This window comes from Pimephales promelas, chromosome 12 (genome assembly GCF_988280905.1).
Source record: "Pimephales promelas chromosome 12, fPimPro1.hap1.1, whole genome shotgun sequence".
Classification (NCBI taxonomy): Eukaryota; Metazoa; Chordata; class Actinopteri; order Cypriniformes; family Leuciscidae; genus Pimephales; species Pimephales promelas.
The window spans coordinates 28,809,302-28,831,780 of record NC_142780.1 but is presented as its reverse complement, the minus strand read 5'-3'; the positions used below and the strand labels follow the sequence as shown (position 1 = coordinate 28,831,780).

The 22,479-nt window shown below is 38.4% G+C and overlaps 1 protein-coding gene across 2 annotated transcripts in view; it reads right to left on the bottom strand.

Annotated features, from left to right (window-relative positions):
- The window catches only part of rspo3 (R-spondin 3), a 55,660-nt gene that overhangs the window by 13,898 nt on the left and 19,283 nt on the right, over nt 1-22,479 (bottom strand). The window contains exon 1 of one of the 2 annotated variants that reach the window (XM_039650935.2): nt 4,053-4,787. The exons of the other annotated variant lie outside the window; for it this stretch is intronic. Within the exon in view, the coding sequence (XP_039506869.1) occupies nt 4,053-4,146 (94 nt within the window). The 5' untranslated portion in view covers nt 4,147-4,787. Of the gene's footprint in view, nt 1-4,052; nt 4,788-22,479 lie in introns of those variants that run through there. 2 annotated transcript variants of the gene reach the window in all.

The window sequence follows — 22,479 nt, the reverse complement described above, 5'->3', positions numbered from 1 at the left end:
GCCGACAGAATTAATTTCCTGGGATATTTACAACATTGGGGGGGCCCCACACAAGCACAGATCATTTACTGAAAAAACACAGCCATGACTTTTTTTTTCACAAGGAAATTAGTTACCGCATATTGTCATTGACAAAGCTGTGTGGGACTTAAATGGTGACCTCATCTTTTATGTCCTCTGTGACCTAGTACACTTAGACAAAAGTTTATTCATGCAGGTCTACCACAAAGAAAAACACTCTTGCAAAGCAGTCTCATGCAAGAAAGACATTCTGATGTTATAAGTATAAGATGTTACAAATACTTTGGCATTAAAAAGGTGTCCATTTTACATGCAAATCAAAGCCTTGTGGCGTCTACTTGTCAACACGGAGAGTCGGAGACACAGAAACGCACACACAGAACACAGGAAGTGTTTGAGGTCAGGCGACCGATTGGTCACTCGCTGTGTGAACTGATAAATTAGTCATGGTCATTCACCCAGGTTTCTGTCCATCACAGACATTTCAAAGTCTCTTAATTAGCAGCCTCTGATGATGGCTGGTGCATTCAAGATCAAGAGGACAGCGGTCATCATGTTTGACACACTTCACTGTCAAAGTCTTAAACAGCAAAATTTGACCATACATAAAAAGGTTCATCAACCTGCACACCTGTATCTATAAATAACATCACTTGTATAATATTTTGATATGAGTCCAAATCTGCTAGGGGTAATTAAATTTAACAAATCATGTAAAAATAATCCTTTATAGGAAAATGAAACAATATTTAAATAAACTTTGATAATTGCCTTGGAAACAACTGAGAAAATAGTAATCAAACTAGGCTACATTTTATTAAAAAAATCATCCGTCAAGTTTAAAATAGCCTATATTACAGCATATGAGAGTCAAATTCAGAGTCAAAATCAAATGGATCAGTAATAATTATTTATATCTTAGCTGGCAAGTAGCCTATCCAGTGAAGAGATTGATGCCCATATGTCAATATTTTAGTTCTATTCCAAACGACATCCACCCTACGTTTTTGGCAGATGTGATAATGTGCATAAGGTGAAATATGTTTGATTTGTGGGTAAATATAAAAAGTGCTGTAGATGTTCAAAATGCGTTTTGCATTGTTCATTAAACTTATTTTATGGTATGAAGTTTATTTCGTGGTTTAAATGTTCCATGTTACTCTGAGACTGACATGTTTGGCTTGACAATTCAGCTGTTGCAAATTTGTTGACTTTTGAAAAGCAAGTTATTTTTTTACCAGGAAAGGAATAGCCTAGTTTTATCGTCTCTTATAACAAAAACTATTTTATTTAAATCTTTAAAAAAATTGTTGTTCCAATATTAGAAGATTTTGACTCGTCCATGAATTGATCAAAAATATGCTGAAATGAGCAAAACAATTCTGTTTTTTAAGGATAACCCAAAATTGTTTTCTCTTTAAATTCAATTTGACAGCTGTGCGCTCAGCTGTCAAAGTCAGATTAGCATAGTTTTCTCATATGCCACATGAGAGCACTACTTAGTATGCTGAAGACAATGTCCTGGCCACTGTCCACAGTCCACAATTCTGGCACCATCTCAGTTTTAAACAGAAAATATGGCTAAGGGTTTTGTATTTTGAATTCCATAATATCATTTTGTTCTATCAGACTTGAAATAACCCAGTGAGTGCCACATAGGCACAATGGCATTTTTGTGGCCCCCTGATACCAAAAGCTATTTCTCTAATTGGCTTTGTTACAACTAATTTGGAACATATGTTTATATACATTCAAACTATTCTAGCCTTTTAAATCATATTTATATATTACTTTGCTTATTAAAATAAATAATAATATAATCACACTAAACTATCATGCATGCATTGCTTATTTCCCAAATTTGTGTTTCTTTCTCCAATGTAACAAAAATATCCATTTAAATACTTCATCCACGCCCATAACCACCATAGACAGTGAGGGGGACGTGACCTCCAAATTACACTTGATCCCCCACAATCCTTAGTATTTGGTTACAACCTTGACTTGATGCTTGTGATTAAAATGGCATTTTGAACGAAATGGGGAATTCCTTATGTTACCCTCAACTAAAGCTATTACAATGATTGCAATACATTATAAAACGTGTACCAGCAGGTAATTTATGTGCTCAACAAGGAAGATGCCCCAATGGCCCTGTGCAGTGAGGTTTGGGCCACAACACGTGTGACCCAACAACTAAATTTAAACATTTGTTTTTCAAGGATCTATTCAACATTGTTGCAAACAGGAACAAAAAGGGAAACTGTGAATTCTGTCAATACTGAACTTACTGAGGTGTCTGCGTATCCGTGAGCAGCAACAGTCAACAAATGCGTGAAACAGACCAAGCGCACGAGGGACCAATGGGGTTTTCAACGTAATGCAGAGGCCACTAGAGAGCGATCCTAACAAGAAACTGGACTGGCCATAGATAGCCAGATACTAGACGAGAAGCTAGTGCACACCGAAAGTATAATAATGATGCTCTATAATGATGATATTCATGCTCGCTCTGTTGACTAATATGACAGAACGAGAGTGTAAAGTAAAAACTTTACAAACCCTCACAAAACTTTAAAAACTCGCTAATGAAAGGTAACTTAAGACCTGCAACATAGCCTAATACATGATTTAAAACACATTATAAAACCAGCGGTCTGTCCAAGTTCCGTGTCCGAATAAAACCACACAAGTATCTAATAAAAAGAAAACATCTGTCGTGACTTGCGCATCTTCTAGCTCGACTTTTAGGCTTCCTTGGCGAAACATTTCCCAATAGAAGATTAAGTAGCCGTGTTTTTTTCTCTGCAAAACTCACTGTGGCGAAACCTATGTAAAATATCCTTCAAATTAAGCCATCAAAACGAAACCACGAGAAAGTCACTCTTTAGTGACAGGCGCAGTTTCACGGGCTCATCTCAAGCAACAGGCTACGCTGTTTGCAGGGTTGCCAGGTCTATGTAAACTATCCCAAAACCAGCCTAATCATCAATAGGCTTAGACCAAACCCACTAAAAACAAAGCAATGTATTCCACGCATTTTATAATCAATGTAATGCATTTTCAACTTGAATAAAGCATTAAGTTGTTAATCACTGAAATTGTTTTACAGAGGATTGCTTGGACAATGTAGACTAGCCTACTTGTACCAAGTCATGTTACTTGTAAAAATATTCCCATATAGCTAGCCTAGGACTATTGAACATAGTAAACAGCATAACATAGGCTATATCATCTCTGAGTAAGGTCAACCATCGTTTATTTTTGTGTTGGCTTATCTTAGCTCTAAAACACAGTTTACAATTTCACTAGGCTATTGGTTCTTGACCACAGATGGTCTGCCTATCTAAAAGTAAATAAATACATAAACATTTGAATACATTTTACCTTTTGTTGGGTGGTTATTTTTTTAATTACATTTAACCCTCACAACACAGAAAAAAATCATCCCGTTGCCACAATTTAAAAGTAGCTATCCCATTCTGCGAGAAACCGCGCATTTGGCAACCCAGGCTGTTTGTCACAAATTATGTACGAAGAAAACAGTGATATAGGTCAGAAGAACAAAAATAGCATATCTACTTCGATAACAATAACTCGATCACAGTTCTTCCAGCTGGTAAAAATATTGAACTGCTTTAGTTTAGTCAGCTGCATATGCCGAACCACAAAAGAGATGTCGAGACCGTTTTCTTTTTAGAGTTTGAGTTTTACATTATTTTTATTTATTTATTGCACTGGCTCGTCTTTCTTGCCAAGACATAAAGTAAATAAAACGTTCTATTCTCATGTAAACCTTTAGCCTATATCTTAATAAGTCACCATCACCTGATTCAATATTCTTCCATTAGCCATTTAAAAAAAAACCCCAAAAAAACAATAATTTTACTTTTAAGTATCTTAAAATGAGAAAAAGTTTTAAAACATAATGACCACCAAAGAAGCGATTAACAGAAACAATCAGTAGGCTAGCCTACAAGTCACGGTGCAGGTGTGCGCAAAGCATCAGATGAGCAGCGCGCAGAACTTACGTTTGTGTAGCCGGTGCCTGGAGCCTTGATGCTGACAGTTTGTGTATTCCATACAATGCAAGATCAAAACAATGGAGATCAGTTGTAATTGCATAGTAATCAGGGGAATGATGCTTGTTTTGTCAATTTCAATGTCCCTTAGCGCACTCTGATCTGTGCAAAACTCAATATGTTATTCCTAAATCGGGAAGAAGCCCCAGCTCTGCTCACGCGCAAGAGAACCAGAATTTTCAATGGCCCATATGCACCTGGGCCGATTCGGCAGTAACATATTGGAGGCAATCCACATATGTGCCACTGTGAGATATCCAAAGAGAGAGCCACTCATTCCATGGAAACAATGAAAGTGTTAGTTCTCCATCCAGCGCACTGTAAGCAAAATAGGGAGAAGGGAATCAAATTAAATTGGCATGGTGATCAATTTGGATGGTCTTCCTTAATGACTGTGTGTATTCCCCTCTGTGATCCAGCACGACACGTCCAGGTGTGAAGGTCACTTTATTTATTGAGCCTGGCATGTAGGAGGTCCTCGCGTCATCCTCATCACAGCATCTCGAGGAACTTTCAGTGAAACTTTGGCGCTTGATTGGTAAATAGTCGCCGAAACTTACTCGCTCTTCTCTGTTCAATCTCTATAGCTCACAGTTTCACGGTTGAGCAATTCACTATCTCTCCCTTTCTCTCGCCTGCTCCCAGCTCGTATGCTCGTCTGGTAACTGATGACTTCAGCTCTCTGCAGTCTCTTTCCCCCCTCTGAACTCCAAAGTTTATTTAGAGGGCGAGCAACCCACGTCAGACACCCCACGGGCTACCAACACTCGCTTTTTTCATTATAGCTATCACGTTTTCCAAAACTCGAGAAGTTGAATGGAAAAAGCAGACACAGACAGACAGATAGATAGATAACACACAATTATCCAATACATTAACCAATAAATTAATCAATAACAAATTCATTGCTGTTACCGTTGTATTTATTTAGTTAAGCCTTTTTTTAAAACTTGTATTTATAATAAATTATAGTATATCATTTTCTCAGGTTTCATATTTTTCAGATATTAATTCAATATATAAATTCACCAAATTCAAAAGCATCTCAGTAATATTAACTGGCCATACATATGGTTGCGATAATAGAGGAATTTCCATTGTGATCCTCTAGAGGGGGTCAGTGCAATAGGAGCCACATTGCTGAGCACAGACTGCGTACATGCAAATAACTTTTGTTTTAGCACGTCTGACTTTTTCAGTTGTTATGCATGCAATGGCCACATAAAGACAAATCCTTGCATTTTTTTTGTGTGCGCCGTGGAGCATAAACAATGGTGGTGATTACTGGTGTATATAGGCTACGTGAGAGCGCTGCACAGCGCTGTGGTTCCCTCTTCTCCCACAGGGAATCTTATTTACACGTCTGGCAGTGGGACGGGGAGGCCTGCTTTTCTTAACCAGCATGTTGATGTTTATAAGAATATGAGGTGGACCAATGTTTCCTCTGTTGTGGCTGCTCCATCAATCACAATGGGTGCAGAGGGGGAAAATGCCATAACTTTTGGAGGACTCCTTCTAGTAAAGTGCAGTTGTTCGTGCCCAGTGCCACTGAAGAGGGTGGTCGCTTTTCAGATTAGAGGGATTTAACTGCCGTTTTTTTTTTGTTCTTGATTATTCATTAATGAGTAGTCTTTAGTAAATTCAGCTGTAAGGGATAAAACATGATTTAGTCTGTGGTTGTCGATGTGGGGGGTTAACATTCCAAGGGAGTTGATCTTCATATGGGAAGGGGGGACAGAATAAAGCCCCTCTTTGTGCCCCCTACTCCTTTGATAAATTAGTCCCAGCGACAAGCTCTAACGGGGAGCGGGGAAGAGGAGGTGAGGTCATTTGGTCACTCTATGTGACGGCCGATGAGAGAAGCCGTCAGCAGCCTGAAATGAAGCCGGGCAGGTGCACCACGCCGACAAGGAGCAAAGGTAACTGAAAATGTGTGAGGCCTGCAATATCACACATGGAAATAGTCAGCATAAATGGCTGCAATGGATGCTAACTGCGTCTAATCCTGACACTGGAGTATTTAACGAGACCAGACACAGGATATTTTTATTACAGGAGCTTGTTGCCTCAAGAGGCATTACAGAGTGGACCACATGGCTCCATGCACTCTCATCCATCCTGATCCCATCACATTCTCCACCCATAAACCTCACAGATGAGCGATCACAGCGCAGGGAATGGTGTGATATTCCATTGAACAGAGATGACCTATTGGCGGTTGCATCATGAAATACTCTTATTTGGAGTCGAGAGGATTAAAACACAAGTGCACATGTTAGTGGTACTGAAGCAGGAAGGAGACAGGAGAGGATAAAGATTCTGCCATGTTCTAAGGGCATGCAAACAATAAGGGTTTGGGTCTGTCAGCTGCAGAAGCAAAACAGAAACACAGGGTAGTTCAGCTTCCATGAATTGTGTACAGATCCTTGCAACATGGGGCCGTGTATTATCATGCTGGAACATGAGGTGATGGTCGGATGAATGGCACAACAATGGGCCTCAGGATCTTGTCACAGTATCTTTGTTCATTTAAAATCCCATCAATAAAAAGCACCTGTGTTCGTTGTCCATAACCAGAGCCGGACAGTAATGGAGTACATTTACTTGAGTACATTACTTAAGTACAATTTTGAGGGATCTGTACTTTACTCGAGTATCATTTTTGGGGAGTACTCATGACTTTACTCAAGTACATTTGAGAGTGAAATATTGTACTCTTTACTCTTTACTACTAAAAAAAAAAAAAAAAAAAAAAAAAAAAAAAAAACGGAAAAAAGAAAAATCGCAGAAACCCTCAATTTGTTGTTTGTTTTGTCCCTCTCAAATGTGATTGGATTGTGCAGGCAGCACTGATTGGGACAGCCTATCAGCAATCACCTTATAAGCTTTCCGCCAAAGCCAACTCCATGGTCAGATTTAGATAAGAGACCAAATCATGGACGAAACAGTGGATGGAGACGTAGCAGGTCCATCTTGGGAATGTGCCAACCCGTGGCCCCACCTCGCCAGACTATTTCAATTTTCTGAATTTTCTTAAGTGTTCTTTAATGTTAAATAAAGCAACATGGTAAAGAGATGATAATGACTTGATTTTACTTTCAAGTCCTTTTACATTCTCAAAGGTATTGACAAACATTTTTCATAACTCCATGTAGGACGTTTCTGTCCATAAATGTAAGCACTGTGGCAGTAGTAGTGCAATATTTAGAAAATGTACTCTTGTACACTTGATACTCAAGTACTTTTAAAAACAAGTACTCCAGTACTTTTACTTAAGTAGACATCTGACTGTAGTACTTTCACTTGTACTTGAGTAAAATATAGCAAGGGGTATCTGTACTTTTACTCAAGTAATAAAGGTGTGTACTCTGCCCGCCTCTGTCCATAACATACTGCTGCCCATATCGCCACCATGCGCCACTCGGCCCACAACGTTGACATCAGCAGACCGCTCACCCACACAACTCAAAATACGCTGTCTGGCATCTACCCAGTACAGTGAAAACCGGGATTTATCCGTGAAGAGAACTCCTCTCCAAACTGCCAGACACCATTGGATGTGAACATTTGCGACGAACTGCAGTCAGGTCGAGACCCCGATGAGGACGACAAGCATGCTCATGAGCTTCCCTGAGACGGTTTCTGACGCTTTGTGCAGAAATTCTGTGGTTATGCAAACCGATTATTGCAGCAGCTGTCTGGGTGGCTGGTCTCAGATGATCTTGGAGGTGAAGATGCTAGTGTGGTTACATGGGGTCTGCGGTTGTGAGGCCGGTTGGATGTACTGCCAAATTCTCTGAAACGCCTTTGGAGACAGCTCATGGTAAAGAAATGAACATTCAATTCACAGGCAACTGCTCTGCTGGACATTCCTGCAGTTAGCATGCCAGTTGCGCGCTCCCTTGCAAACTTGCAACATCTGTGGCATTGTGCTGTGTGATAAAACTGCACATTTTAGAGTAGCCTTTTATTGTGGCCAGCCTAACTAATCAGCATCTTGATATGCCACACCTGTGAGGTGGATGGATTATTTCGGCAAAGAAGTGCTCACTAACATGGATTTAGTGAACAGACAGATTTGTGAACACTATTTAAGAGAAATAGATCTTTTGTGAACATAGAAAAAGTCTTAGATCTTTGAGTTCAGCTCATGAAAAACAGCTTAAAACAAAAGTGTTACGTTTATAATTTTGTTTAGTGTGTATACACTCACTTAAAGGATTATTAGGAACACCTGTTCAATTTCTCATTAATGCAATTATCTAATCAACCAATCACATGGCAGTTGTTTCAATGCGTTTAGGGGTGTGGTCCTGGTCAATCTCCTGAACTCCAAACTGAATGTCAGAATGGGAAAGAAAGGTGATTTAAGTAATTTTGAGTTTACGATTTTGAGGCTACAACAGCAGAAGACCCTACCGGGTACCACTCATCTCCACTACAAATAGGGAAAAGAGGCTACAATTTGCAAGAGCTCATCAAAATTGGACAGTTGAAGACTGGAAAAATGTTGCCTGGTCTGATGAGTCTCGATTTCTGTTGAGACATTCAGATGGTAGAGTCCGAATTTGGCGTGAACAGAATGAGAACATGGATCCATCATGCCTTGTTACCACTGTGCAGGCTGGCGGTGGTGGTGTAATGGTGTGGGGGATGTTTTCTTGGCACACTTTAAGCCCCTTAGTGCCAATTGGGCATCGTTTAAATGCCACGGCCTACCTGAGCATTGTTTCTGACCATATCCATCCCTTTATGGTCACCAAGTATCCATCCTCTGATGGCTACTTCCAGCAGGATAATGCACCATGTCACAAAGTTCGGATCATTTCAAATTGGTTTCTTGAACATGACAATGACAATTCACTGTCCTAAAATGGCCCCCACAGTCACCAGATCTCAACCCAATAGAGCATCTTTGGGATGTGGTGGAAGGGGCGCTTTGTGCCCTGGATGTGCATCCCACAAATCTCCATCAACTCCGAAAGGGGGTCAAACACAGTATTAGTATGGTGTTCCTCATAATCCTTTGTGAGATTACACACATATATAAGTAATACCTTTTAATACCAATACAACATTTTGTTTTGTAATATTTAAATTTTAGATTTTTTTAAAATACATTTTGTTCTATATTGTCATTCCAATTCAAATTCAGGTTCCTTCCTTAGAAGTGTGGACAATCCAATTTTACACTTATGAATTGAAAAGGAGCCTGAATTTTCCACAACCTTGGCTCTCAGACATTTTAAGTGGGCCAGAACTGCCGAAAATCTAAATAAACAAAGAGTCTTTCTCATAGAATGGTGTGTGTTGCACTGCTTCTTTAGGCTTGACCGCTGCCACATGAAACACATGTACCTAATAAAAGTGTGAAAGCTCTTCGAAATCGATCTAATCTGAGACAACAGACTGAGCAAAGCCTACAACATACGCAGACTTGAGCGGGATTTGCAGGCTGCTGAATTCCTGTGGCGAGACAGCTGCTCGGTACAGAGGAGTCCAACCAACGGCGCTCTAGAGCTTTTCCAACACTTCATTCAGTCTCACTGTTGCTGAGCAACCCGTGAGCCAACCTGGGCCTTTCCAAGCGAGGGGATCGGCTGTCTGTAAAGAGTCTGGTGGTTTATATTAATCAGCATGATGCCGTTAGATTCTTTCATTTTGATTAAGGTTCCTCCCCACCTCCTGACAGGTGGTCTGTCTGTCCCAGGCTGCCCTATTGTCCCGCAGTAATCACTCTCTGCCCTGGACATGTCAGGGAGGATTGGGGAACGGTCACCCTGGAGTGTGAACGTCTGCAGTTTTTCTGCCAGGCCACTACGGGTGTTGCGTTTCAGCTGCCCTTGAGCTCTCTCGCGTTTGTTTGTTTGCACTTAAACACTCATTATAGTGTGGATTTTATGATGCCACCCCCCAACTTCTTTACAGGCTCTTAATGAGACGGAGTGAGAGAGAGCAGGGACACCTGGAGGCACAGCTGACATCCACTGAGTTTAAAAAGGAGTTAAAGAATCAGACAGCACACAAGTGAAGGGAGACAATAAGTCAAAACTTATCCACCAGCTCAACACAGACATTCTACTTGCTCGTCAGTAATTCAGCCTCAGCTTTGAAATCCATTTGCCATTATACACATAATTCTGACAAAACTACTGAAGTTTTTTAAAAAATAAATAAAAATTTACATCAGCTGCAAGATAGGGTTCGTTCATCCTAAAATGAAAAACCTTTCATTATTTACCTTATGACTTTCTTTCTTCAAAACAAAATTATTTAATTCTTCAAAACAAGTTATTTTAAAAAAGTGTTTTTTGGCCATATGGTGCAATTTTATTATACTAATTATATACTATAGCATTTATTAATTCATTAATTCTTAATCATTTAATATTTCGAATTATCTTATATTTTTATAATTTCAGTTTATTCCAGGTTTTATTAATTTTATGTGATTTTGCCAGTGTTTTTCTTAAATATTTCTATGTAGCATTTATTTTAGTAATTTAGTACTTCAAAGTCAACTTATTTTATTTCAGTTCAGTTTTATTTAAATTATTTAAAGTTTCCTTTTTGGGTGAACTATGCCTCTAAGTTGTTTATCTTCTTTCTGGTTGATGGTACATACATTTTTGCTGGATGCATCAGCCAATACAATTGAGCCAAATCCAGTTTTATTTTAATTATGTGACAAAATGGTTAAGATGGAATATGTTGATATACTGTCTAAAAAGTAACAGCTTAAATGCACACAGAGCCGATGTTGTGTGTATTCGCAGTTGTGGCGTTCCTCAGCCAGAAGTTTTATATTTTCCACTTTTTAAGCATGAAATTCAAACTGTGGAATGACTCTCTTTGGTGCTATTAAGCTTACTTTATTTTACTGGGAATCATTCTAGCACCAAGAAAACTGACAGGATACTTAAACACAGAAGTCTACAGAGGACAGAACTTAAGAAAAGGTCATGGAGGACAAAAACAAAACAAAACAAAAAAACCCTACCCCATGAGGACACTGCCCCGAAAATTAAAGGGATAGTTTATCTGAAAATTAAAACTCTGTCATCATCTATTCACCCTTACGTTGTTCCAGATGCATGTAACTTTCTTTTATCTGTGAATCACAAAAGGATACATTTTGAATCACTCACTCACTCACTCACTCAGACTGGGTTTGTGAACCGGATCAACTGATTCATTGAGATTCAACTCAAAAGAACGATTCATGAATTGAACATTGCATCTCTTCTATAGTACTCTCATGAATGTGCAGAGAACAAACAACATTTTTTTTTTTTGGAGAGTGAACTATTCCTTTAAAGAAGTCTGTGAAAGAAGAAAAAAACGTTATTCCAGCCTTAAAATGTTAAATACATCATCACCCTGAAAAACAATGGAACATGAACTCAGAAAAACAAACCTCCCTTTCCATTTGGTGTTTGCAATGGAAACTTGTGCAATGAAAAACAGACTAATTTCACCTCTTTGAATGTGTTGTGGCAGAACCACCGTTAATAATACCGCATGACTGCGTAGAATGGAAATTGTGTCCAAAAATGTCCATAAAATAAGCCCCCTGCCCATTACAGAGGAGGGTGCATTTGCGCCTGTTCAGCCATTGAGATTTTTTTTTTTATTTTTCCTTTCACTTTCTCTCCCAGTTACTCACTCCTTCAACATCAGCCCTGGATGCCCAATGAAAGCATGCTAATTAGGGTAAGTTGCACTGCTATGGTTTTGACTGGGTCAGTTTTGGGTCATTAACATCTTAAACCCTCCATCGCCACATTATAAACCCGCATTAGTCAAGGTATTTTACAAAACCATGCAACTAATTGTAGCCTGAAGCACCTTGTTAGAAAGACCATAAAGATACAAAAAAGAAATTACATAACTAAGAAGTTTAAATAAATAGCTGGTAGACATAAATTCAATTTGAACATTGAACAACACAATATATGTTAACATGTTGTTATTCACACCACTTAATATTCAGTTGTTCAAATGTACATCATTAGCACCTTAAACTAAATAAAATGGAAAACTATACTGCCCTACAAAGCAAAAAGGCAGTAACTACGCAGAGTGCAGAACTGAGAAAAATGACTTTTGCTAGGGCTTTTTGCAGTTATTGTACAAACGACTACCATTTTTCTCTAAAACAAGACGCATTTAAGATAAGATATTTTGTCACATAACAAAGGATGGCTTGAATGTCATGAAAATTGTAATAATTAATGCTTTACCAAAACTGCAGTTACTGCCTTTTTGCTTTGTAGGGCAGTATAGATGTCCTCAAACAATGCTGGACCCTAAAGATGCCTGTTTTAAATTAAGTCGGGACATTTGGCCATTAAGTTTCAAGATCTTTGTATTTCATAATTTGAAAGAAAAATAAAAGTGGTCAAACTTGTTAAAACTCAGTGGCGCTAATTACATTCTTAAAAGCCCATCATATAAAACTATACCAAAGACCTATAAAACAGTGTGATTCAAGGAATGTGTTTTTATTATCAAAACCTACCGAATAATTAAGACCAAAATTGGTGGAAACTAATGGCCACAAGACTGGCCTCGCTAGGACCGACTGAAGTGACGGGATGCTGATCGATTGTGATGGCAAAAGGAAACACATGTGTGCCGTGTGTCAGGTACAAGAGGCCCGTAAAAAAAGCCCCTGCCTGAGTGCTGGGGTGGAGAATGGCGACTTTTGGCTGTTTATGGCGAGTGATAATAGCCCCTTCATAAAACAAACCCTGTGCTAATTATGCTGGTGGTCGCTCAACAGCACCTCAGCAGGAGCTTTAATGAGTTACACTGTGCCAATCCAAATATGGATCTGGGACATGATACGAATTGTAATATGAGCAAAGAACAACAACATAAAAATGCTTAATAACGAGTAAATCTTTTTTGGTCCTTTTAAACAGTAACGTTCAAGTTAATTTTATGTGCCGCATGTGGTTTTATCTCAGCATATTGAGACTTTATATGAGATAAATTATATATATATATTCACACAACACAACTCACCTAAAGGATTATTAGGAACACCATACTATGTTTGACCCCCTTTCGCCTTCAGAACTGCCTTAATTCTACGTGGCATTGATTCAACAAGATACTGAAAGCGTTCTAGAAATGTTGGCCCATATTGATAGGATAGCATCTTGCAGTTGATGGAGATTTGTGGGACGCACATCCACGGCACAAAGCTCCCGTTCTACCACATCCCAAAGATGCTCTATTGGGTTGAGATCTGGTGACTGTGGGGGCCATTTTAGTACAGTGAACTCATTGTCATGTTCAAGAAACCAATTTGAAATGATTGGAGCTTTGTGACATGGTGCATTATCCTGCTGGAAGGAGCCACATCTGGTGGCCCTAAAGGGATGGACATGGTCAGAAACAATGTTCAGGTAGGCCATGGCATTTAAACAATGCCCAACTGGCACTAAGGGGCCTACTCTACCATCTGAATGTATCAACAGAAATCGAGACTCATCAGACCAGGCAACATTTTTCCAGTCTTCAACTGTCCAATTTTGGTGAGCTCTTGCTAATTTTAACCACTTTTTCCTATTTGGAGTGGAGATAAGTGGTATCCGGTGGGGTCTTCTGCTGTTGTAGTTGTAGGTGTGTTGTGGCTTAACAAATGCTTTGCTGCATACCTCGGTTGTAACGAGTGGTTATTTCAGTCAAAGTTGCTCTTCTATCAGCTTGAATCAGTCGGCCCATTCTCCTCTGACCTCTAGCATCAACAAGGCATTTTCGCCCACAGGACTGCCACAAATTGGATGTTTTTCCCTTTTCACAACATTCTTTGTAAACCCTAGAAGTGGTTGTGCATGAAAATACTCAGATCGGCCCGTCTGGCACCAACAACCATGCTACGCTCAAAACTGCTTAAATCGCATTTATTTTCCATTATGACGTTCAGTTTGGAGTTCAGGAGATTATCTGTCATAATTTGCTATAAATGCATTTCAAATCTGTTTGACTTTCTTCTGCAACACACAGCAGAAAATATTAAGGTATGCCTAAAAGTACAGTTTTGAACATTCTTGAGAGCATTTTCTCAAAGTGCAGATATTGCTCTGCAGAATCTGCTGGAGAGAAACCAGCTCTGATGATCTAACAGCATAATCGGGAAGAAGGGGCACTCTTTAAGCACGATCCGGAGATGAGCAATTTCCAATATAGATGAGTCATGTTTTATATTTAAACTTACTGGAATTTTGTAATGGCCAACAGGTGGAAAAGAAAAAAATATGAGAAAAAGAGAGAGAGAAATACATCTCTCTGTGGGGGAGACCTATCCACCAAATTACACTGAGAAAAGAAAGATCAAGTCAGTGTTGTTTCACTCAATGAGTAGTTCTCCCAGTTCATTTGAGTTTAATATGAGACCAACTATATTCACTATAGGGTTTAAACCTGGACTCTGACCAGGCCAAAACATGGGCCTAATGGACTTGTTCTCAAGCCACTTCTAGGTTGTCTTTGCAATTTGGGAAGGAGCATTGACTGCTTGAAAAATTACATCTGATTATTCCTCTTTAGATATCAACTTTTCAATTTGAAGCAAGCCATTCTGCAATATTCAAAGCATTAAATGACTTTTCAGAGTAGTAGCCCACCAATGCAGCACCTAAATAGGCTCCCCACACAATGGCACCTCTTCCTCCATGCTTAACTGTGGTCAAGATGCATATATTTCCTTAAGCCGATTTTCAAAGACAGGACTGTGGAGCATCATGTGAGTCGTGTTTCATTGTGATTCATCACTCCACACACAACTTCCCACATTCTGCCAAAAAACTTTCAACATTCTGTCTTTGATATTTTTCTGAGACAGCAATGGCTTTTTAAGTAGTGCATTTTCTTAATTTTTTCTAATTTCCTGATCAATAATTTGCAGTTAAGTCAATTTAAAAGCTTAGCGTTTAGCCGTTTCCTCGACCCATTTTTCCCCAAAGAGTGCAAATAAATAGCTTTGCTTAAATATCAATTTATATTATTTAGTACTGTCTTTCGGATGCAACGGAAGATACTTACACGTTTTTCGGAAGACAAATGAAATACAATTTACGTTGATCTTCAAATTCAAAAAGTTTTTACTCCCCAGCTCTTAATGCATTGTGTATGATCCCTATTTTGTTAAAGTCCCCCTGTAAATCTTTTTATCCCTTAAAACTCTTCTTTGATCACCAAAATTACATGTTTTTTCCTTGTGAATTTTTTAAACAGCTTTAATGTAATTCTACCTTTTAATATGTGAACCCATGAATATTAGCCCTGCCTCCATTCCCTTACACCAGCTGTACAAGCCGATGTTTCAGAATGGAAATGCGTTAATATCAGTCTACAACGTCGGATACATAAAGGTAATTCATATGATTAGCCTTTTGCTTGACTACGTCATCGAACAGCTAATATTGTGTTGCTAATAATGTGTTGCTTATGTTACTGTTCACCATCTCAGAGTCAGATAGTTGCCTTCTAAAAATCAGTATCCTTACAAAAGTTTGGAACAACTTAGAACATCAGTGGATAAAAACATAATTCATCATATATCATAATGAACAACATGTAAATTCACCCGCTATATTGCTAAATGTACCCGATTTTTCATATCAACAGAAAAATATCCTGGGATGTCCATGGCTTCCCTTGAGACTCTCCTTCTTTGCAGCAGTTAATGATATTCTAAAGCCTATCGGCACATTGACTTGATTGGTTACAAAGTAGTTTGTAACGTCAGAAACACCAGCGATTTCAAACCGCTTTTTTGAGTGTCTTTGAACTTTGTTAATATCGTTTTTTCCCACTTAGAAGCATTATCTAAAACTTACACTCTGTATTAGCACATCTTTCAAATATATATTAGCCAGCTATTTTTTTGGGGGGATATATCACTACCCTCAAGATGAATAGAAATGATAATGGATATCTCACACTGGATATATATACCTCGGTATAATGATCAATGTCATAATGGTTGACAAATAAGAGCCAGGACAGCATAAAGATGCAGATTCTTACTGTCATATGGACAAAGACTCCAAGTTTATAGTGCAGGTGGTTCTCTCGTTTTATCAAGGACACAAATGAACAGTGCTTGCCAGACTTCTCTTGTTTCTGGTTTACTCATTTCAATTTTACCAACAATAGTTCAGACATCACCTATAGCCTTAATATGAAAGCCGTTCCTTATTTGGTTAGACAATCTGTTTTTCCATCCCTTATCCTGACGAGTGCTTGGAACTCAGGACACTGCAGATAAAAGCCTGACTGGCCATAAAGACTTATTTATACTTTTTAGCATCAATAAATTAATCATCCTCCAACTATTTAATCTGCTAGATTTTAATACGGCTGTGAGGAGAAAGAGATTTATGAGAGCTGCGAGGTGTTTCGTGAGAACGGAAAAACACAGCCTTAACAGCGATCTGGCACGCCGCTCGTCCAAACCCTTGACTAAAGTCCTCTCTCTCTCTCTCTCTTCACTTTTACTGTGCACACAAAGCCCCAACTGGAATATTAGTCTATCCATCCATGATTCGCTCCTCCCAGACGTCCTCTTCCTGCCGCGGTCGCTCGTTCTGAGTTGTAAAAAGCAGGCCTGTAAATATAAATGTCAACGGTTACAACTACAACAACACGAGAGCTTTTACAGCGATGGAATAAAATACCGATTCTCTCCTGCCCTGTATTTCACAATGCAAAAACACACACAAAACACAAAACTCCCTAGATATGAAGACATGTTTTTGTTCACCACTGTTGCACATAACCCCTGTACTATTTATACTGTTTCCTGCATCGTTACACAAGCAGTAAAACCTTCCAAGAGTGATTGATATAGAATGCATGTATTTAGTTAAATGATTTTAAAGTTATTTATTTTAGAAATGTTGAATTCCCTTCCATTTGCATGTGCTTCAGTTCATACACTGAAGAATATTAGAGTGAAAACACATCAACAAACACTAAAGCCCTACTGAACGACCACAAACACACACATTCTCTTTGTAACCGCTCACCAACACCCCGCACAATGCTGTATCAGAGCTCCCATTGAGAACCGTCATCAGTTGGAAGCTCTGGTGATGACATTTGTTCGGCGCAGAGAGAAAATGCACTGTTCCCCAGAGAAAGATGATAGAGAGAGAGAGGTTGAGAAAGTGAAAGATGCGGAGTGAGGAGAGGGTGAAAAGCAAGGGAACCAGAGAAGTGGATGGAATGGATAATGAAGGAGAAATCAAAAGGGGACAAATAGGGATCAGCTGCTTTTCCCTGCTCTGTGTTCAAAGGCCAGGCCCTGGCCCAGTATCCCAGGGTCATGCCTCATTGGAACACAAACATCCTGCCTGGCCCATGTGGCTTTTTATCTGCCCTCCCCTCCACTAGTGCAACCTGTAACCATATCCTACCTGCAGCGTATCCCTTACAGGCATTCATCAACATCAACCATTAAGACCTGTTCTGGGCACAGAAACAACTTTAGATGAATTTTGAGGTATCGGGGGAAAATGTGACATTATAGTTAACAGCTTTTGGTGACAATATTAAAGAATTGATTGATTCTGGTTCCTTAGTGTTTTTTTTAACAGTTTTTCTACTTTAAACGTGCCCCTATTGTGGTTTTTCGAATATTACCCATCATGCAGTATGTGATAGCTGTTTGTGAATGTAAAATCTTTGCAAAGTTTTAAAGATCAAAGTGCACGATAAGAAGACATTCTCATAAAAGCAAAAAACTATTCTAAATTGCCCAACTTCTCACTTCCTGTTACACACCTACATATCAATGTAACAAATTTGCATAATGCCAGCCTTTGGTTTTCATTTGCTGCCCAAGAACAATGTCTACTTTGACCCTCAAAACAAAAGTCAAACAGCCGAGGCCTAAAAGAGTTGAGTTCATGTTGTGGACATGTCGAGAAGACACTGTTTTCCACGCTATCAATCGTATCATTGTGCATCAAGCACTGAGGAAGCCTCTAGAACTTTCAAATTCAGATATGGTAATAAGGTGTTTCGTTTCTGACACGCTCTGTAAGCAGTAGACCAATCACAACAGACTGGGCCATCTGACCAATCAGAGCAGAGAAGGCTTGCAAAAAGGAGGGGTTTAGAGAGACTGAATCTTCGAACAAACCGTTTTCAGACTCTTTGAGAAATGAGGTGACGTGCAATGCATATTATGAGAAAACTAAAGTGCTTTTTGACCTTGGATGCAAATTAACCTCCAAAACAAAATTAGGAATCTTTACAATAGAAAAATAGGGTCAGTTTAAGGAAATGAAATTCAGATACAACATCAGCACTATATTAAAGAATAACAATCATAAACGTCATCTACAGGATTATCATTGAATAACAACTTGCGCTTCTCAAACAAAGCTATCACATGGCGTCAGAAAACTTGTATTGGCACACAAACAATATAATTATACATTTATGAAATGTTATGATGCTTTTGAAGGTCAAATGTGCCTTTGCTTTTGGCAAGGTGAGTGCAGACAAGCTGTATCAGAGCGTGGATGCCACCAGCACCCCGCTTTTAGCCAATTTCCGGAGAGACTTCCAAACTTTTACCTTGAATGAACAGCAATTACATGCCGGCTGGCACATCAGATAGAGAACCTCCTCGGGCAATGGAGAAGCGTCAGTCAGACTACATACAGAGATGTTGGTAAGAGGGGAAACGACTCTTCCTTTGTCCCTTTGCTAAACTTTTTATCTGTCAAAACAAAGATGGATGTAGCTTGAACACACAATGCAACAAACTTAGATCTATACAGTTGGAGCATGGGAAGGTGGAGGGTTTCTGAAGGCACACTGCAACTGCTATTTGAAGGTTGAAAAGCAAACTCATTGGCTACTGATAAAGCAAGAACCAATCAGCTGTGCCCGATAAAGAATGCGATTGCAAAACAGATTAAGTTTAGGACCTATCAGCCTGCATCATCTAGTGTTTCATGATAGAACTTTGTATTATATTGCAAAAGATTTTAAATAAATGTTGTTCTTTTAAACGTACTATTCATCAAAGAATTCAGAAAAAAGGTATTACGGTTTCCACAAAAATATTAAGCAGCACAATTTTTCGATTTCGATGATAATAAGATTTATTTCTTGAGCAGAAAACCAGCATATTAGAATAATTTCTGAAGGATCATATGACACTGAAGACTGGAGCAACGATGCTGAAAATTCAGCTTTGACATCACAGGAATGAATTACATTTTACAACATATTAACCTAGAATAGCGTTATTTAAAATTGTAATAATATTCCACAATATTACTGTTTTTATGGCTTTATATATGAAGAGTTCAGATGCAAACGCCTCTAAGTGCCATTTGAATTTTTTTTTTCTAGAATGATCATTTTTATCAAGCTTGTATATTTAAGTTCAGTGATTTCACTTAAATGGCAATGATAATTAACTATTAATTGTTATTTAAGTAAAATTACTGAACTTAAATATACAAGTTTGATAAAAATCATCATTAAGGAAGAAAATTTCAAATGGCATTTAGAGGCTTTTGCATCTGAACTCTTCATATATATATATATATATATATATATATATATATATATATATATATATATATATGCTATTTTGATAGATATCATTAGTCATATTTGCTCTTTAATGCTCTGACCCATGGGACTTTATCAGGCAAGAGGTGGTGCAGGCATTTATTTGTGTATATATGAGGCCATTCCTTAACCCGCATGAGTGCAAAGCAGATTATGAAGCCCCCATCAAACTTTACACCTTCTTTACCCCACCACGCTCTTTTGCTTTTCCTCTCTAAACATCTTCGGCAAAGTTGCAACAGATCCAAAAATCTTTTGTGACCCTAGTATACAAACCTAATGTTTTTTGGGTCTGGATAATTCCCGAGTCAAAAACAATTATCACCACTGATTATACAATAAAGTTTAAATAATCAACACTTATGGAAACCTCTATGGATGGAGAAAGTTTGGACCATTTTGCAAGATGTAAACAACATTGGTCCAGAAACACTTCCTGTTTCAGTTTGTAACTGTTTTCTTTATTTCACATTTAACATCTTAAAGATGTTTGTTTAACTTTTTGATTCAGTTTTATATTTTCTGTTGGTTGTATTTTATCCCAGCTTTTATGTAGTGTTAAAAAACTGAAACAGGAAGTGCTTCTGGACCAGTGTTGTTTACATCTTGCAAAATGGTCTATTCCTTCCGCTGTTTTATGTACTTAACAGACCAGAGATGTAAGTGGTTGTAGTTAATGTGGTTGGCCTGGCCCTGAATCAGTGCATTGCTGTGGTCACAGATAAGGATTTTTACATCTACCCATATTCCCCTATTTCCCATACTTTCACTGGGGCACATAGAGGGCTCTGATTGGCTGAGCTGATAGCCATAGGCCGTGGTTTTCACCCTATAATGTACACTTATCTTTCTATCTCACAAAATCCCTGCAAGGAAAATCAAATCTATACAGACCCACTGTAAAAAAAAATATATATATATATTGTTGGTTTAACTTAAAAAATGAAGTAACCTGGTTGACTTAAAATTTTAAGTTCATTGAAAAGGAAAAATTGAGTTAATGAAGGAGATTGATTTAATCATCAGAAACTCAAAATATTATGTTATCTCAACCACATTATTATTCAAGTTATTTTATTTTAAGTTTATATTACAGCTTATTTTATGTGTGACCTCGAAATACTGCAGAATCTTAAACATTCATGTTTCTTTGTTTACATCTTTTCAGCTGTAAGAAATCTGTGTCAGAATCAACTATTTATACAGCTGAGTGAGTGCTAAGAACACCTACTATACAGGCTGAGAAGTACATGCACTTCCTCAAATGTTTAGATGTCTGACGGGGCCTCAAAAGGACAAAGCAGCAAAACAGAAAAGAGAACTTACATTATAGTGTCAGTATCTCTCTGGATCTGTTTATTTCTGCTGTGTGTTGAAAGGAAATCTTTCATCTGATCTGGGCAGCAAAATCTGTTCTCACAGGAGAAGCAGAGCTTATTTGTCAAAGATTTACTCAGAGAGCTTCAGAGACATGATCAATGTTAAGTTCTGTGATTGATAAGAACTCATACATTTCTGTTCGTTTCTGGCGTGTGTGTTTAGGCATCATCCCCCGATGCCGAGAACTTTCCAGGTGAGATAAATCACAACCTGTTTATTTTACGTGAAACAATATTTTTCTTCATCATTTTTTTTCTTGTTTTCCCGTAAAAACATCCTTAAAACAAAGATATTTGCATGATAAATGAAGCTATTGCTTATGTAGGCTTGCTTTCAGAGAATTTATCAGTTAAGTTTATTTTCTTACCCTTTACAAAATTCAGTTTCTTGTTTAATGCATACAGCTGATACAATTTTGAGAAGTTACCAAGAAAAAGATTCACAATTACAAAATGTACAGATTATATATATATATATATATATATATATATATATAAACAATTTTATATAACATTTTTATGTTACTAATTTAAGGAATTTTAAATTATATTTCTTTTTCGCGAATTTTAAACACACGTACACACGCACACACACACACACACACACACACACACACACACACACACACACAATTGAATTTCAAATATATAAGCTCAATACCATATCCTTACCAAACATTTCTTTAAGTGTGGGTGCAAACACAGTGAAAGTGGTGACGATCAAAGAAAGACAAGGCAAACAGGGTCAAAATAACACCTTTCCAGCCCTCCAGAGAGACAATCTGGGTGTGAAAGAGAGGACCACGTCCAAAAGGTGTTTGTTTTCAAACTTGTGACGGCTGCGTGCATTCCTGCACGGCTCCTCACCCAGCCTCGGGGCTTTAGGTACACAATCAGAGTCACTGTTCCATCCCTCTTATCGCAGCGAGAGCACACAGAACCGCCTCACCTCCTCTCCCGCAGCCCAAACACACAGTACACTCACCCAGCGTGTCGGTCGTGCCAGTCTCTGACCCGGCACTCCCCCTGCATTGCTCATGCAAGCATCTACTGTCATTTTCATCCATCCACCTATCCATCCATCCATCCATCCATCCATCCATCCATATCTGTCTGTCTGTCTGTCTGTTTGTCTATCCATCCATCCATCCATCCATCCGTATATGTCTGTCCGTCTGTCTGTTTTCTGTCTATCTATCTATCTATCTATCTATCTATCTATCTATCTATCTATCTATCTATCTATCTATCTATCTATCTATCTATCTATCTATCTATCTATCTATCTATCCGTCCATATCTGTCTGTCTGTCTGTCTGTCTGTCTGTCTGTCTGTCTATCTATCTATCTATCTATCTATCTATCTATCTGTCTATCTGTCTATC